Below are 18039 nucleotides of genomic sequence, written 5' to 3'. Positions count from 1 at the left end.
CTCTGGTCGTAACTTCCCTGGTCACTGTAGCAGGAGTCCTAACAGCCATAGGATGTTGTATTATTCCCTGTAAAAGCGGGTTAACCCAGAGTCTAATAGATGCAGCTATAAACAAACAAATGCCCACGACTTATACCCCCAATAACCTCCTACTTTTAGATGAGAAAGTAAATCATGAAAAAGAAAGTCAATATTTGCTCAATACGTTTGAACAACAACGAGGCCTTTAAGGGCTTAATAAAATAGTGAAAAAGAATCAGAAATGATAAACAAAAAGAAGAGGGAATTGTGAGAGATAACAGATGCCTGGCGATTCATTTCCAAAGAATGGAGTGAAGTTTGCGGACCTGGCCAAAGGCTCCTACCAGAAAGTAACAAGGCAAAAGTTAGTGCCAAAAGTAACAGAGCAAAGGGAGGCGTGGTAACAGCCACAGCGCCATGAGGGAAGTCTAAGCCCTCCAATCCAATAGTAACAAAGTACACATTATAACCTCATTGGTAGGCTCCCGTTGGGGAAAGTCCCGTGAACCCTGTAGTACTCAGCCAATGAAGACCCAGGGGAGGGATTTGCCAACTAGCGGATAAAACGCTAACTGCAATCCTCAGGTGTGTGCCTGCCCGTCTGGCAGACACTCACTCTTGCAAGACTGTTATTAAAGTCACGCTTTGCTGTACTCTGGGCTTCCATGTCCTTGCTTTGGTAATCAGACAAGTGCATTTATTTCTCACACAGGGCCCATGAATTCCATCCCTGGTCGGGGAATTAAGATCTTGCATGCCACGTGGCAGGGCCAAAATACACACACACACACACACACACACACACACACACACCCCCAAAAAAACTAGACCGTGGCTTAGACATTTCATAGGATCACTTATTTCCTACATTTTTTTTTTTAAATGACCAAACTCTTCCTAATACTTCGGCCTGGATTCCCACTAAATTAAGCGTCTCTTTTGGAAAGCACCTGTTACTTGTAGGGCTGAAGATTTGAATTTTTATTCCTTCAGCAGCTTAGTGGAAACATCAGTCATATGGAACAAGTGGAACTATGCCCTTAAGCACGTGTTATCTTCTGGCTCCATTTCTTCTTGAGCGATCGGAACAGCGCCTGCGCCCTTAGGGACTAGTTTCCTGCTGTGTGACAGAGATGCTCTTTGGGGTCTTCTAGAAGCAAGACGCGCGGGAAGGGAGGGGCGCGTGGATCTGCGCGCAGCGGCCTGGGCTGCCCGGGAGCGGGCGCCTCCCCGAGCCCCGCGGCCAGCGCTGGCCCGGGTCCGCCCCAAGCCCCTCCCGCCGCGCGGAGGCGGGGCCACCCGCGGAGTAAAGCTCGGCGGAGGCCGGCCGCTGGGCGTTCCGCCTCCGCTAGGCCATGGAGCAGCGTCGCGCCTCCGCCCGCTTACGGGTCTTGCTGCGACACCTCGGCGGCCGCTCGGCCGGGGCCGTCGTATCCTTTGGGTGCGCGGGGCTCGAGCTGGAAGGGTTGGCGGCTTTCAGGCCTCCTCGCACAGCCGCCGCGCCGCCTGTGTGCCCCTGATGGTCATGTCTCTTCCGGGCGCTGGGTGCGGGGGGGGGGGGGAGGTGCGTCCCCAGGAGCCGGTGGTCCCCAAGGCCCCAGAGGGGACCGGCCCGCCCGGTCGGCGCGGGACTGTGAGCCCCAGCGACTGGCGTGCCGTCGCTGTAGCCTTCCGGGCCCGCTCAGGGCCTCTGTTCCCCGGCTTTGGGAGGGAAGGGTGGGAAATTACCAAGCGGGCCTGCTCTCCGCTGCCTTGTCACCTAATGCACTTGGCCGCGCCTGGTCGCCCCGGCTGCCAGAGACCGAGACGGTAAACGGGGGCGGGGGGCGCAGAGCTACCCGGTGGAGCCGTCCCCCAGCTCTTCCTTCTCCAGGGGAGACCCGTGTAGCTCACACTATCCTGGAGAAGAAGGCCTGGGTGTCCTGTCCTGTCCGCTCCTGGTCAGGCCTTCAGAAGTTAATCCCCGAGAGAATGCGTGTTTGTTTACTGGTGTTGAATCCAGAGCGATGTCACCGTGCCACCAATCAAGTTGCTTCATAGAACTGTTTTGCCTGCTCAGATTAAGTGTTTTCATTCTGGGCGAACTTTGGGAAGCTCTGCAGAAAACTGGGCCTGGGATTTTTTTCTTTCTTTTCCTTAAGTGACCTGAATAGCCTCTGTTCTGCTGTGTTCAGGATCCTGAAATCTCTCCTAAGACGACTTTACTGGTTGTCTCTTTTTGCTTTCACTGGTGCTCTCCAGGCTGAGTTCCAAGCCTTGATATATCAGAACCGTTGTAAATTCAAAATCCTGTCCCCAAACCGATAAAAAGAACCCCAGGTGACTGTGTAATCTCATTTTACAGGCGAGAAAACAGTTGAGGCTAGGAGAGATGAAAACTCCTGACCAAGGTCATTTAAAGGAAGCAGTGGTTGTCAAAGTGCAGTCCCGGGACAAGCAGCCTCAGCACCCCGCCAGGGAACTTGGTAGAAATGCAGATACTCATGCTCATCTCAGACCTGTGGTATCAAAATACCTGGAGGTGGGGCCCAGTGATCCGTTTCCACTTGTTTCTTTTTTTATATATATATAAATTTACTTATTTTATTGGTTGTGTTGGGTCTTTTTTTTTGCTGTGCACAGAATTTCCTTTTAGTTGTTGTGAGGGGGGCTACTCTTTGCTGCAGTGCGTGGCAGTGCATGGGATCCTCATTGCCGTGGCTTCTCTTGTTGCAGAGCATTGGCTTCAGTAGTTGCAGCACATGGGCTCAACAGTTGTGGCTCACGGGCTCTAAAGCTCAGGCTCAATAGTTGTGGCACATGGGCTTAGTTGCTTTGCGGCATGTGGGATCTTCCTGGAGCAGGGATCAAACCCATGTCCCCTGCATTGGCAGGCGGATTCTCAACCACTGCGCCACCTAGGAAGCGCTGTTTCCACTTGTTTATGATACAAGTTCAATTGCGAGAACCACCAATATACCAGGACTAGATATAACTGGGACTAGATTAAGGTTTCCGGGTCCAGTGTATTAGAACTTTTAAAATTAAAACAAATATTTTTTTGGCCGTGCTGTGTGGCATGTGGGATTTTAGTTCCCTGGCCAGGGATGGAACCCATGCCCCCTGCAGTGGAAGCACGGAGTCCTAACCACTGGACCGCCAGGAAATTCCCTAAAAATATTCTGATCCAACTGGACTTTGTTATTACAGTGTCAAGGTCAGGGCTTGTTTCTTTCATCTCTGTTTCCTAGAAGAGCACCATCCAATACAAATACCTGTGATGGTGGAAATGTTCTATACCAGCACTGGCCAATATGGTAGCCACATGTGGCTATGAGCACTTGAAATATGACTAGTGTAGTTAAGGAACTGAAGTTTTCATTTTAATTCATTTCAGTTTACATAGCTAGATGTGGTGAGATCTCTGGGTACTGGACAGCTCTGCCTAGATTTTTAGGGGAATATGTGTGTGGTTTAGGCTTAAACTACTGGAAATTTTGCAGCGGTTTCTTCCCAACCTTAACTGGTTTTAAGAAGAGTGGATTCTGAAATAAGGAATAATTTTTGAAGTATCACAGTGTTTTTAAATGCAGATAAACACAAAGTTAATATGACTCATAATTCCATTTCTCACATATCATTATTTGTAAGCGTTTTGGTGTGTTTCTTTTCTATGCATTTACATTATTGCATAATTATATATTTAGGTCCATCCTGTGCGGTACAGACTTTTGCATCCATTTTTTTTCATGTTTACTAACTATATATAGTAAATATAGTAAACATTTATTAGCTTTGTAGAGTAAACATTTCCACATATTAAAAAAATCTCTCCAAAAATAACAACAAAAATAAAAACCATAATGCAGGAGTGGTAGAGGAGAAAAAAGGACTGGAAGGCTGATGTCTAGACTGTCCCAGCAGCCACATTTTGCTAAGAACAGTTGACAAAGAGGTTAACTCTCTCCCTCGGGGAAAACAGACAGTAGCTAGTAATTCTGACTCCTAGCCTGCCTCTCTCCTTGACTTTTTTTTTTTGGCCACACCACGAAGCTTTCGGGATCTTAGTTCCGAGACCAGGGATTGAACCTGGGCAATGGCAGTGAAAGCACCGAGTCCTAACCCCTGGACAGCCAGGGAATTCCCATCTCCTTGACTATTATATTGTCCCAGTTACATAAAGGCATCATTCAAAAAGGATAACATGTATATGAGAAGTGATATTCTGAAAGTAACTCTTTAAGCTAAAGAAAAAATGAAAAAAATGAGAAGAAAAACACCAGTGAGATGCTAAATCGGTCATCTGTGATTACTGGATAGAAAAGAAAACTAGAAGGATATTCTAGTTCTTTAAGGGATTTAAATTATACTCAACTGTGTGAATCACATTTTTCTTGGAATCACTGTTTATAGACTTTTTTTTTTCTTTTGAGAAACCATAGGTAATTCAGAGGCCTGTAAAAGGCTGTATCGTTGCAAATCTTATACCTAAGGCAACTAGTCCTCTCAGAGTGAATTTTCAACTGGAGGCAGAATCTTGGAGCTTGTACCATAGCAGGGGTTTGAAACAATTCTCCGGGTGATTCTGATACCCATCATAACTACCTCATTCGAGAATCAGTGCTTTTCAGAGAGGCACTCCACTAAATCAACAGCTCATAGTCTTGAACCAGGGTTGGCAAACACTTTCTATAAAGGTAGACTTTTTTTTTTTAAAGTGACCAGCCAAACTGTTTCTACTACTTTGGACTAGACTCCCACTAAGCTTCTTTTGAATAGCATGTGTTTCTCCTTATTTCTAGAATAGAGCCTTTCCATTTTTATTCGTTCAGTAGTTTGGTGGAAGGAATAGCCAGGTGGAAAAAAATAGATGGAAACTATGAATGTAGCATGGGTTAAGTCTCGACTCAGCTGTTTTCTGCTGGGTGAACTTGGACCGGTTAGGAGCCCTCCGAGCCTGGTGTTCCTGCTCTGTGCAGCAGGAATGATGAAGCTCTTGGCTTGCAGCCACCTCCTCAGGCTATTGTGAAATAAAGCAATGTAAGCAGCAGTGCATCAGAGCTTATGTGTTAATCAGTGTGCTTGATGACTGTTTAGGGCTGGTCTTCTCGTGTGAAAACCAATCCAGGGCAGATTGTTTCTAGAAAAGCTTGACTCCTAAATTTTACTTCATTTGCCTTAATTCACATCCTAGATAGCTCATCCCACTTCAGGGGTTGTTTCTCCTGCCAGGATCCATCCTCAACAATTCCAGTAAGTAGATCTAATTTTAATTTTTAACCATACAAGGTATATATAAAGGTTTTTTTTTCCCCTAGTGTCAAGTAGGATATAAAATACATGTTGCCTGATGGAAATTCATTGTACAAATCTGTTTCCAGGGTGTGTTCTAATTAGAACAATTGTGGAAATTTTTGAAGGCCCTGACTTTTTCTGTATGTATTTTGAAATTCAGAAAGGAGGAAAAAAGTATATAATCTTATTTTGTAAAATTCAGGCATGGTATATCTCATTTAAATTAGCCTGTTGTTTGGTTATTCTGATGTATTAGCTAGCATATTTGGTTTATCTTAAAATAACCTTTGAAGTGGAAGACACTGATCTCCATGGAATATTCTCATAGATCCACAGTTCCAAACCAGAGGAATGGACAGGATGACGTGAGTTTGTGTGTGCACTCTACACGTATTGAGATTTTTGTTACTTTGATTTCTTCTGTGAATGCATGAACTAGACAATTAAAAACATAAAATATATTAAAGTTGTTTCCCATCTGAAAAACCATACATATTCATTACAGAACAAATTTTAAAATCAGAGAAATAGAAGGAATTTTAAAAAATCAACCATAATGCTATTACATAAAAACAATCACAGTTAAAAAAATTTTTTGTTGTATTTCTTTCCAGTCTTTTTTTTTTTTCAAACAGTTTCTTGGTTTTACATCACTGTCATCATATCTTAATTTAATAGGCATTGTCAATGCTATTATATGCTCCTCATTTTTAATGCTTGAGTCATATCCCATTGAATGGATATAATATAATTAGTTAATTAGTCTTCCACTTCTTGGTGACAGTAATTAATGCTTTGGATCTAAAGCTTTAAAAATTTTTTCAGATTATTTCTTTAAAGTCATAGAAATAGAAATGCTGAGTGGAAGAGCACAAATATTTCTCAGGTTCATAATACATTATTGTTAGGTTGTGATTTTTAAATTAGACTTATTTGAGACTTTTTCTTCTCCTTTAGGTATACTCGGGATAATACTGTTCTAAGCCTAGAACAGAGAAAATTTTATGAAGAAAATGGATTTCTTGTCATTAAAAATGTGGTGTCTGATGCTGATATTCAACGCTTTAGGTACAGTAACACTATTTGTTATATAACAGAAATATGTATTATGTATATAGTGGGAATATGAGTAAGATCAGCTCATGTACTATGTTCAGATAGTTTTCAGGGATTGGGTTTGTTAGAAAGTGGTTTGTTAGAACCTGGGCTGGAGCCAGAGTGGCTGGCTTTAATCTTAGCCCCATCACTTTTCTTAAGAATTAATTAATTAATTGGCTGCATTGGGTCTTTGTTGTTGCTTGCGGGCTTTCTCTAGTTGTGGAGAGTGGGGGCTACTCTTGGTTGCAGTGCATGGGTTCTAGAGCGCAGGCTTAGTAGTTGTGGCGCACGGGCTTAGTTGCTCCACAGAATGTGGGATGTTCCCGCACCAGGGATCAAACCCATGTCCCCCGCATTGGCAGGCAGATTCTTAACCACTGTGCCACCAGGGCAGTCCCTTAGCCCCATCACTTAACACTGTATGTAGGAGGCAATTTACTTAACCTTTCCATGTCTGTTTGCATATCTGCAAAATGGAAAAAATAACAGTACTTATGTCCTAGAGTTGTTTTTAGGACTAAATAGGTAAAATAGAGAGTACTTTTTTTTTTAAGAACTTTTATTGAGATATAATTGACATACCATCAACTGCACATAAAGTGTATAATTTGATTTTTTTTCTTATTAGTAATGTATATATGGTAATCCCAGTCTCCCAATTCATCCCACCCCAACCCCCGCCTGCTTTCCCCACTTGGTGTCCATATGTTTGTTTTCTACATCTGTGTCTCTATTTCTGCCTTGCAAACCAGTGGATCTGTACCATTTTTCTAGATTCCACGTATGTGTGTTAATATACAATATTTATTTTTCTTTTTTGACTTACTTCACTCTGTATGACAGTCTTTAGGTCCATCCCTGTCTACAAATGTCCCAATTTCGTTCCTTTTTACAGCTGAGTAATATTCCATTGTGTATATGTACCACATCTTCTTTATCCATTCATCTATTGATGGACATTTAGGTTGCTTCCATGACCTGCCTATTGTAAATAGTGCTACAATGAACATTGGGGTGCATGTGTCTTTGAGAGAGAATGCTTTCAACAGGGCCTGGTGCATGGTAGTACTAGGGAAGTGTTTGCTATTTTCTTCAGATGAAGCCAAATCACAAATATTTCCCCATTGGTCTGCTAAGCTAAGGACTATCTGAATTCTGGTAGCAAATTTCAGCCTCACAGTTAGGAGGCAGGCACTTCTGAATTGGCCATTTTCTCCCTCCTCTCATCAGAACTATTCAGCCTGGGGCTAGAGGCCAATTTAGTGCAGAGAAACCACCCCCAAATCTTCGAGTCTTTCCACAGAATAAGGCCAGGCAGATGCTTGCAGCCTGCGGTAATGATGTCATTTACCAATTGAATTTTCTAGGGATGAGTTTGAAAGAATCTGCAGAAATGAAGTGAAACCACTGGGATTGATGCTGATGAGAGATGTGAGCATTGCAAAATCAGAGCGTGTGCCAAGCGAGAAAATGATTACCAAGGTCCAAGATTTCCAAGAAGATGGGGAACTCTTCAGATACTGCACCCTCCCTGAGGTTCAAGACCTTCTTGTGTTTTCTTTCTCCTTAAGCTAACAGCCCATCTGCATGCCTGCCTCTGAAATCTTCTTCTTCTTTTTTTTTTTTTTTAACTTTAGTCCTTTTCTACTGGAGCCCTAGAGTGGTGGTTCTCAATCAGAGCTGGACATTTGGCAATTCTGGAGACATGTTTGCTTGTCAGGCAGGAGGGATGGTGTCCTGTTGGCTTCTAATGGGTAGAGGTCAGGGATGATGCTATTGGCGCCCAGGGATGCTATAATGCACAGAATAGCCCCTTCTCCGAAACAAAGAATTATCCAGCCCAAAATGTCAGTAGTGCCAAGACTGAGAAATCCTGCTCATAATTTTGCTAATTATTTTTGGTGAAGAAGGCAGGAAGCTGCCTTCTCACTGGGCAACTGCCAACAGCTTTAGTGGAAAGAAGGGCATTCCTGCCCTTTGCAGGTGGTGTCGCACAGAAACTCATGTCTCTTGTAGAAGAAGCACTTAGGTTTCCAGCTGGCTCCAAAAAGCCTGTTTGATTCAGAGTGTTGTAAATTTCCAATGATTTCCAGTTGCTGACTTTTCTATGGTTTGTTTGCAAGGTTGTGAAACATCGATTGATTGTTTTAAATGATTGCCATCTGGGTTCTTGTATAGGAAGATGTACTTTGTGACACTTGCCTATGCATCTGATTTCCCATGAACTTTTTTTCCCCTTTTCCCTTAGGTTCTGAAATATGTGGAGTGCTTCACTGGACCCAATATTATGGCCATGCATACAATGCTGATAAACAAGCCTCCAGATTCTGGTAAAGAGCTCTCATTTGTAAAGGAAAAGCAAAAAGGATAAAAAATAAGAATAAAAAATACATAAGGTTGATGTCCTAACTAATAGCAATGTGCACAACTGCTAAACTTTGCATCAGTGAATATATGTACTTTTATTTAAGTCAAGATAGCTTACATCATAACAACAATGAAGTATAATAGTGATTTCGATGTTAACTATAGGGTTATCGCTGGGTTTTCAGACAACGGGCTTCTGAAAGATGCAGTTTAGTAAACACAACTGTCCCTACACCCCATAGGCTCCTGTTATTCAACATCTCTAAGCTCTGTAACCCACTCTCACCCACGTGTGAGAGTGTGGACTTTGCCTTCCTGATCTAAAGACAGTATTATTACTAACAAAGTCAAAACTGTTCTTAAAAATCACATACCATAGTTATTCTTAAAATTTCCTGTGCTTGCTAAAATGTAACTTTGAAGACCTCCCTCCTAGAGAGACTGATTCAGAAAAAGAACCCTGGAATCTGCATTTTATTAACCATACCCAGAGATGCTAATGCAGATGGCTCTTGGGCCACACTGAGAAATGGAGCTGTACCAGCAGTAGAAAATCGGCCACGAATGATCTTTGATCCGTTTCTCCTTTGTCTTCCTCCTGATGGCCAGGAGAGGTTTATGCAACACGCCTGTAGCTTAACATCATCACGTCTTTCCCTCGCTGGATGTCTTGCCGGCGGGGACCCAGTGGCCTGGGGGAACCACGTTCAGAGGGCAAAACCAGGGAAAACTGTAAATGTGGGCCTAGTATCTCTGATTCTCCACAGTGACTGTACACCAAGTGCCTCTAGTTTGGTGGGGAAACCTCTGAGAGGCCTTTTATTTAGTTGGTTAATGAATATATAATATATTTTTGTATCAGCCACATGGAAGACTATCAGAGGACCTCAGATTTGACCACTCTCTAATGAATCAACCTTTTTTGGGGAATACTAAGCTCTGTGCCTCAACCAGAGTTAGAAAAGAATAAAGCACAATAGAGATGATGACATATGTACAGCTTGCTAGAAAATAGTGTAAGTAGTCCTTGGCTACCAGAAACCCAGAAAGAATTATAGGATCCAGAGTTACTGTGCTGATGGGAATTCCCTGGCGGTCCAGCGCTTAGGATTCCATGTTTCCACTGCAAGGGGCACGAGTTTGATCCCTGGTTGGGGAACTAAGATCCCTCATGCCATGCAAAATGGCCAAAAAAAAAAGACAGAGTCACTGTGCTGATTCAATGTTCCAGTTTGGTGTTTATCTGTCGAGGCTGGTTTTCTTTAGCATTGTTTCATCTGTTTGGTTTTTGCAGGGATAGGTCATTGTTCTGGATTTTCAGGCACAGGAGAAGAATTCTGAGATTTGAATTTATCTAGTTTAACAGCAGGTTCTGTTTCAGGCAAGAAGACGTCCCGTCACCCCTTGCACCAGGATCTGCACTATTTCCCCTTCAGGCCCAGCAACAGCATCGTTTGTGCCTGGACAGCCATGGAGCACATCGACCGGAACAACGGCTGCCTGGTTGTGCTCCCGGGGACACACAAAGGCCCCTTGAAACCACACGATTATCCCCAGTGGGAGGTAAGGGGAGGCTGAGTCTTGATCAGAATCTTTCGTCGTTTTGATTTCACATCAGTCGACAGAAGGAGCTTTGCCAATAAGATATTTCCTTTCTTAGCAAAACACTGTTCTAGGATTTAGAATGAGGATCAGGGAAAATTCAAGGATGTCAGATAAAATGATCATCTTTGTTCTTTCAACAAGTGCTTGAAAGCCAACCAAAGTAGAGCTATAAAAGACCTGAGATAATAAAGCCTAACTGCAGAGGTAAGATACAAACATGGCAACACCAGATGTATGTGCCAAATGCTGAGTCTTACCCACTGATTGCTTGCTGTTGCGGCAAAGAAGAGGAATCATCTCCTTCCAGCTGGAGAGACCAGCAGAGAGAGGCTCTGGAGAGGACTAAGTAGTATCTGGTTGTGAGGCTGTTCCACAGTTTATCAATTCAGCTGATGCTGCTGGAGGACTGTTAAATGCTTTGCAGTCGATGAGTGAGGAGATTAAATTGGTTCTTCAAGAACGAGGGACTTTCCTGGTGGTGCGGCGGTTAACAATCTGCCTGCCATTGCAGGGGACATGGGTTCAATCCCTGGTCCAGGAAGATCCCACATGCCACGGAGCAGCTAAGCCCCTGCACAACAATTACTGGTCTGCACTCTACAGCCCGTGAGCCACAACTACTGAAGCCCACGCACCTAGAGCCCGTGCTCCGTAACAGGAGAAGCCACTGCAATGAGCAGCCCGCTCACTGCAACGGAGAGTAGTGCCTGCTAACCACAACTGGAGAGCCCACTTGCAGTAACGAATACCCAATGAACCAATAAATAAATTTATATATATAAAAAGAACGATAACCTTGTGGTCTGGCACAGAATGTATTGCAGGTGTAGGAGTCCAGAGGCAGAGAAACCAGAGAGGAGACTCTTATGATTTTAGGTGTAAGGCAATAAGGTCTCAAAATCCCATAATGATGATCAGGATGGGAAGAGCACCTGTTAAGGCAGGCAGATTGGATGTGGTTCTGTAGGGTGTCAAGAATATGGCTCTCAGGACTTCTGTGCCAATTAGTTAGAATTCTTACACTGAGGATTAGTGTTAAGTGGAAATATTTGACTCTAGATTCTGATATGAAATCTGAAATTGATCACTAAGTGGAGGTTTAGGAAAGGTTGGTGCAAGCAACAGAAGTAGGTTCTCAGTGACTTAAGCCAAAGGGAGGAGTGTTTTGGAAGCCTGTAGGGGTATGCTGAATCCATGGGAAGGCTGGCCAGCTCTGGGGGCAGGGGAAAGTGGGGAAGGAAAGCAGGGGTCCTTGCTTGTGGGAACAGTTGGGGTGGGGTACCTGGTGTGGGCAGATGAGCCCTATGTTTGGTCTCTTCCAACCTCTGCTCAGATTCAGTGTGGCCTCAGTGAGAGGTCAGATGGGCTTACCTTGGTTACATTTGCACTCTGAGCAGGAGAGAAGCTCTGTGGGTCAAAGTCCCAACACAGTGCAACAAGGAAGTAGTCTTTCCTCAAAAGGAATCTGGATTTGGGATAGTCTTAGGAAAGGAAATGGGATGCTGCCCTCCAAAGACCCATAAAGGCTTGCAAACTTCAAGTCACTTCTCGTTTCAGTTTCTTCCATAAAGACACAACAATTACCTAATGCAATAACTAATTTTGTAAATAGTTATAAACAAGCATAACATTTTAATTTGCTATTCTTTCTTTATTCTGGACTTGAGTGATTTTTGAGCTCAGAAAAACTAGGTATTTTCTCTCCCCTAGTTTGGGAGAATAGTTAGCTTCTCACAGATATTCCTGAGTAATAGAAGAATGATTTATGTAAAATTCCACAATGCTGGGAAAGAACGATTATGGGTTCACCTGGAAAGGTGGTCTCCTGTGTTACCACAAAATGAAAAGCTGATCTAGATCTTCATTTATAATTCAGTAATGAAGGGTAGGTGGAAATTCCAAATTTTTCATCTGGTCTAAAAAATCCATGATTTTAACATTAACATGTGGCTTTCTAAAACCAGTCATCTGAGAAGCTTTGGTATAAGTTGTTTGAATTTTTTCTTTAATCTAATTTATTTATCTCTTTCTCTTGGAAGAACTTAGAGAAGCTTTATGTTTCCTGATGAGTCATTGACAAGGGTTTTAATTACTGGCCTCCTCACATCCGGACTTGGCTTCTCTCGTGTTTTAGGGAGGGGTTAACATCATGTTCCATGGAATCCAGGACTATGACAAAAATGACGCCCGGGTGCACCTCCTGATGGAGAAGGGAGACACCGTGTTCTTTCATCCTTTGCTCATCCACGGATCTGGTCGGAACAAAAGTCAAGGATTCCGGAAGGTATGCACTCACATCACAGCTCTTTCCAAAAAATGGATGCATTAGAAACAAAAATGTCACAAGATATTAAAAGTTAAAGGACTTGTGACTTCTAACTAAACTGCCCTTTAGTCTATTTTATTTACCAGGAAACATGTTTGCCTCCCTCATGCTTTCTTGCTCACAGCAGTAAGAAGCCAGGTGCCCTCAGGATCCAAGCCAAATGGAACATTCATGGAATTGCTTCAGAGCAAGAGCCTGTGTTTTCAGAGCCAAAAGCAATGGCAGGACTTCCCTGGTGGCGCAGTGGTTAAGAATCCGCCTGCCAGTGCAGGGGACACAGGTTCGATCCCTGGTCCAGGAAGATCCCACATGCCTCCGAGGTACACTAAGCCCGTGAGCCACAGCTACTGAGCCCAAGTGTCACAGCTACTGAAGCTCACATGCCTAGAGCCCATGCTCCTCAACAAGAGAAGCCACCACAATGAGAAGCCTGTGCACTGCAACAAAGAGTAGCCCCCACTCACCACAACTACAGAAGCCTGTGTGCAGCAACTAAGGCCCAACGCAGCTAATAAATACATAAATAAATTTATTTATTTTTAAAAAAGCAATGGCAGACATACCACATAATAACATTTGGAATGTATTCAGCTCATATAAGAGGAACATTTGTAATATTACTATTGGGGAAAATATTATTTCAGATTGAAAAGGAAGGTCTGAATTGGCCGCCCAGAAATCAGATATGGCAGGCAGCCATGTTTTTCACCCTTTAGCCTCAGAGTGGTTTTCGTTTTTGTGGTTTTTTAAAAAGTTATTTTTAATGGGGTATAGTTGCTTTACAATGTAGTGTTAGTTTCTGCTGTACAACGAAGTGAATCAGCCGTATGTATACATATAACCCCTCGCTCTTGGACCTCCCTCCCCCCGACCCCCATCCCACCCACCTAGGTCACCACAGAGCACCAAGCTGAGCTCCCTGTGCTATACTCAAGAGTGTTTTCAACTTTATGATTTCATTGCTTACATTAAAAATTGACAGAATTTCTCATAAATTCGCAGATTTCTTGCTTCTCTAAAATGCAGCAGATCTGACAATACCATGGCCTCACATTTTCCCGTGATGACGTAGCTGTTGGTACTAAATACTAGGGGCTCCTCTGGGGCCGAGTGAAGCTTTCCAGTTTGTCACACCAGCCCTCTTAGCTCCCTGAGGCTGAGGGTTAGTTGTCAGACTTCACCTTCCATTCATTCAAAACATCCATCAGGCTCAACAGGACCGGGATGAGCACGAGAAGGCGAGAAGGCACTCAGGGGCACCAAAAACATTCAGCAATCCAGTGAAATAATACTTTAATGCAGTAGTATTTTTAAAAAATCAAAGTTAATGCCAAACAGTCCATGGTGAGCACAATGCCAAAATTTTAAATAAAGATGAGATCAGATCCTCCACTACCATGACACTCAGAACTGTGCAAACGGGGTGTACAGGCAGTACACTGGAAATAATGTGAGTTTTAATATACTGACTTTGTAATTTTTCAATATTTTTATACTACTTTAATGTTTGGGAAAATACTAACCATTAAAAAATATATGTAGGGGACTTCCCTGGTGGTCCAGTGATTAAGTCTCCGTGCTGCCAGTGCAGGGGGTGTGGGTTTGATCCCTGGTTGGGGAACTAAGATTCCACATGCTGTGAGGCATGGCCAGAAAAAACAAATATGTATATAAAATATATATCTATTATATATTAAGTATAAATATATTAAAAGTATATAGTATATATATATATATAAAAGCATATAGGCAGGAGTGTACATTTTTCCCCTTTTTGCCTCAGGCTCCAGATTGGCTTGGGATGGCACTGGGACTTCCATAGGAAATAAAGTTTGTGACTCAGTTGCCTAGAAATTTGATATTTGGGGCAAAGTAGGAAGCTCTTCTGATGGGTGCAGTCACCCTAAGATAACTAAATTGTGACAAGGAAGGTGAGTTTTAATTACTGCCTTGAAAGTTAGATCTGTGTATACCTCTTTTAAGAATGGGGAGAACCAAGTAACTTCCATCTTACCTTCAAAAGGAAACAAGATGGGTATTGTATATGACTGCTATCAAACTTTAAATGTCCTTTTGATTCAAGAGGGGTGTCTGCATATTATTTTCCTTTGCAAGGTCTTTTCAGTTTTCCTCCCCCATAATCTATGGCCATTGAAATACCAACTCATTACAAACTCGACTGAGTAACTTTTATAACTGAGAAGGTGATGAAAAAGCCTGCAATACATTCCTTTGTAGGACTTGACAATATCTACTCATTAGAAAAATCAAATGCTAAAAAGTTTAAGACTTCTTACTTACATAATTCTGTTCCCTGCCCCATATATACCTTTGGAAAATAAATACCACAGCTAGTTAAAAACATCTTGTAATTTCTTTCACTCTTTTTTTAAACCATTTATTTTATTTATTTGGCTGCACTGGGTCTTCATTGCTGCATGCAGGCTTTCTCGAGTTGTGGCGAGCAGGGGCTACTCTTCGTTGCGGTGCATGGGCTTCTCATTGCAGTGACTTCTCTTGTTACGGAGCATGGGCTCCAGGCACCCGGACTTCAGTAGTTGTGGCACGTGGGCTCAGTAGTTGTGGCTCGCAGGCTCTAGAGCACAGGCTCAGTAGTTGTACAGCATGGGCTTAGTTGCTCCTCGGCATGTGGGATCTTCCCGGACCAGGGATTGAACCCGTGTGCCCTGCATTGGCAGGCAGATTCTTAGCACTGCACCACCAGGAAATTCCCTGTAATTTCTCAGTTAGCCTTTAGCTGGGGGAAAAAAAGTAGCTGAGTCATCAAAAGACTGATTTAGGACACGTGGGAAAGCATTCAATCTAGAAATCAAATATCAGTGATTTCTAAAAGAAGCCTTCTTGCTTGGTTGGTGGTGTTAACAGGGTGTTTTTTTGTTTGTTTTTGTTTTTTCCTAAAACTTTGCACAGGCAATTTCTTGCCATTTCGCAGATGCCAACTGCCACTACATCGATGTGAAGGGCACCAGTCAAGAAAACATTGAAAAGGAAATTTTAGGGATGGCCAGTAAAATCCGTCAAGTGAAAGACATCAGCCTGAAGGTATGTTTGTATGAAATGACAAGGTAAAAATCTTGGTTTTTTCTTTCTTCAGATGCATAATAATTCTCATACCTGACTTGAAAGTATAAAGTGCTTGGGTTTAGAGCTCATTTCAGAAACAGTGCTGAGCCCTTTTAAGAATGACAGTGGAGTTTGTTTGTACTACTTGCTTCCCCAGTGTAGGGGACCTGACTTCTGTAAGTCTTTGGGCTGTCCTGTGGTATGCAGGCCATCAGATTCAGAGGAGAGGAAATGAAGGACAAGGCTACCGTCTGAACACACAGGTGTTAAAGGTTTGGGCTGTCAATCATAGGCCTCCTTTATTTGTAAAGAAGAAAGTTATGTATGCATTTGGAATTCCCGTAAGACTCCCAGAAAGCAATGCTCAAGCAAGTGTCTGTTTCGGTCAGTTTGCATCCAGAGTTTGAGAGCCTGCATGTAGCAGAGGTGACAGATCACTGGTGCTTCTCACAGCAGGCATAAGACAGTATTTCATAGGCTTTCCTAATGAATACACTTCACCTGTATTGTTTTATTAGGAACAAAGAAGAAAAAAACCCAAACCAGTAGCCCAGGACATCATTTTCTTGATAATGATCTAATCAGGAGTAGTTCACTCTGAATGGAGCAGGCGAACATCACCAAGGAGCTTGAGTACTAAGCTATTTGTATTGTGACCAAACTTAACAGCCCATAATCCGCACGAATGCCAAGTAGAGCAAGACTGACAGTGTGGGGACTCACTGTCTTGGCTTATGAAACATGATTAAATGTTCGCAAGTAAATTAACTGGAGTCTCAGAATGTGGTTTATTTACTGTTATGACTACTGTGTAGGGTTTTTTAAAATTTAACCATTTGAAGATGTTAGAAATCTTTGTCTTATGGTGAGCAGGTAAACTGAAGTGTCCCATAAATTCATTGTGTTTGGTATTATTTCCAGGATATTTGGAAATTTCGAGCGCGTGTTGTGAAAGGAGAAAGAATCAACCTTTGAAGTAGCCCTTTGCTCGAACTCTTTTCAAGTAAACCAAGATGGAACAAGGTGTCAGAGGAAAACATTTTCACAATGAGATGATAGACTCTTTTCTATTCACTTGTTAACAAAATCAAACTGCACAGATCTGGTACTTAACTGCATACGGGTAATTTTGCAGTATGGTGGGGTGGCTTTAAAGGATGTAAAAACAGTAAAAGTGAAATATTACTGTTTTAAGGAAAACTTGGAGTTGCAACTAATAAAGGTGATGCATAATTGAAGTGTGTTAGATCAGTTTCATTCAATTAGCTCTTTACCCAAGCAGAGATTAATGCTTTGAAACGCAAAACCAACTACCTCCCAATTTATGTTGAGAGATTTCTTTTCAAATCGGGAACAATGAATATTAGAGGCACAGTTAGTGGAGGCCCTAAGAAGGGCATCAGGGAGTAAAAATAAGGGTGGAAACTCATGTTCTGACACAGGGTTCCTTCCACGGCCTCTCCAGCCCAACCACCCTCCTTAAAAAAGACTGGATCTTTCCAAGTCTTTTTCTCTAAAGAAAGACGACCAGGGTAACTTTCTCTGCCAATTCTTATTGGGCAGGGCAGCTGAAAACCTTCAGCATTTATGAATGAAACCTAACTTCTTTCAAGGAAAGAAATTTTTAGATACTTTTGACTTGGATTTCAAGTGGTGTGGACTGGGGGAATTTAATAGAGCACTGTATTTCTACACCAGCTGAGGGCAGCAAGGAGACAGTCCTTATTTTTTTTAAATTCTAGTTAAAGCTTTAATGTGAAGGAAAAAAGAATAAGAAAAGAAAGAGTCCCTTCTTGTTATTCTGCTAAGCACATGTTTTCCTAAATCTAGTTTCACCGTTTTTCTCAGTTTCTCTGTAAGGATCCCCAGTCTAAGCTCAGGTCTAGCTAGAAACTGGGGAAGACAAGAGAATCCCTGACAGGGTCTAAGGATTATGGAATAATTGGAAATAAAATATGTATAAGGAAAACCAGCATAAACAGTATGTATGGGACACTGTTCTGCAATAACATTTTCAAACTAGTTTTAAATTTTAAATAAATTTTTCAAAATAGACTTCAATAGGAAAACCAGACAGCAGAATTTGCCATTTCCTTTGTGCATTTTTGAGTGAACCCCAGTCAGTTGGGAAACATTTCCCATTTTATCTCTGTCCCTTTTGTCCACTAGCTCATCTAACAAATATCCAAGCATCTGTTACTGAACCAGGTTAACTTTGTCCCAGTTTCTAGAAAGGTTTTTGAAGCCGAGATGCCAAGACCTGA

At 42.5% G+C, this 18039-nt stretch overlaps 2 protein-coding genes across 2 annotated transcripts in view; one reads left to right on the top strand and one right to left on the bottom strand.

Moving 5' to 3' along the window:
• MCM10 (minichromosome maintenance 10 replication initiation factor) overlaps nt 1–18039 on the bottom strand; it is a 137930-nt gene that overhangs the window by 28279 nt on the left and 91612 nt on the right. The window lies entirely within an intron of this gene.
• PHYH (phytanoyl-CoA 2-hydroxylase) lies at nt 1315–17096 on the top strand. The gene is made up of 9 exons (XM_057731625.1): nt 1315–1451; nt 5195–5253; nt 6253–6363; nt 7761–7929; nt 8642–8723; nt 10142–10323; nt 12500–12649; nt 15623–15754; nt 16697–17096. Exons 1-9 carry the CDS (start codon nt 1377–1379, stop codon nt 16748–16750), a joined length of 1014 nt encoding a protein of 337 aa, XP_057587608.1. The 5' UTR covers nt 1315–1376; the 3' UTR covers nt 16751–17096.

Source organism: Hippopotamus amphibius, chromosome 4 (assembly GCF_030028045.1).
Source record: "Hippopotamus amphibius kiboko isolate mHipAmp2 chromosome 4, mHipAmp2.hap2, whole genome shotgun sequence".
Lineage (NCBI taxonomy): Eukaryota > Metazoa > Chordata > Mammalia > Artiodactyla > Hippopotamidae > Hippopotamus > Hippopotamus amphibius.
This window is presented reverse-complemented; position numbering and strand designations above follow the sequence as displayed.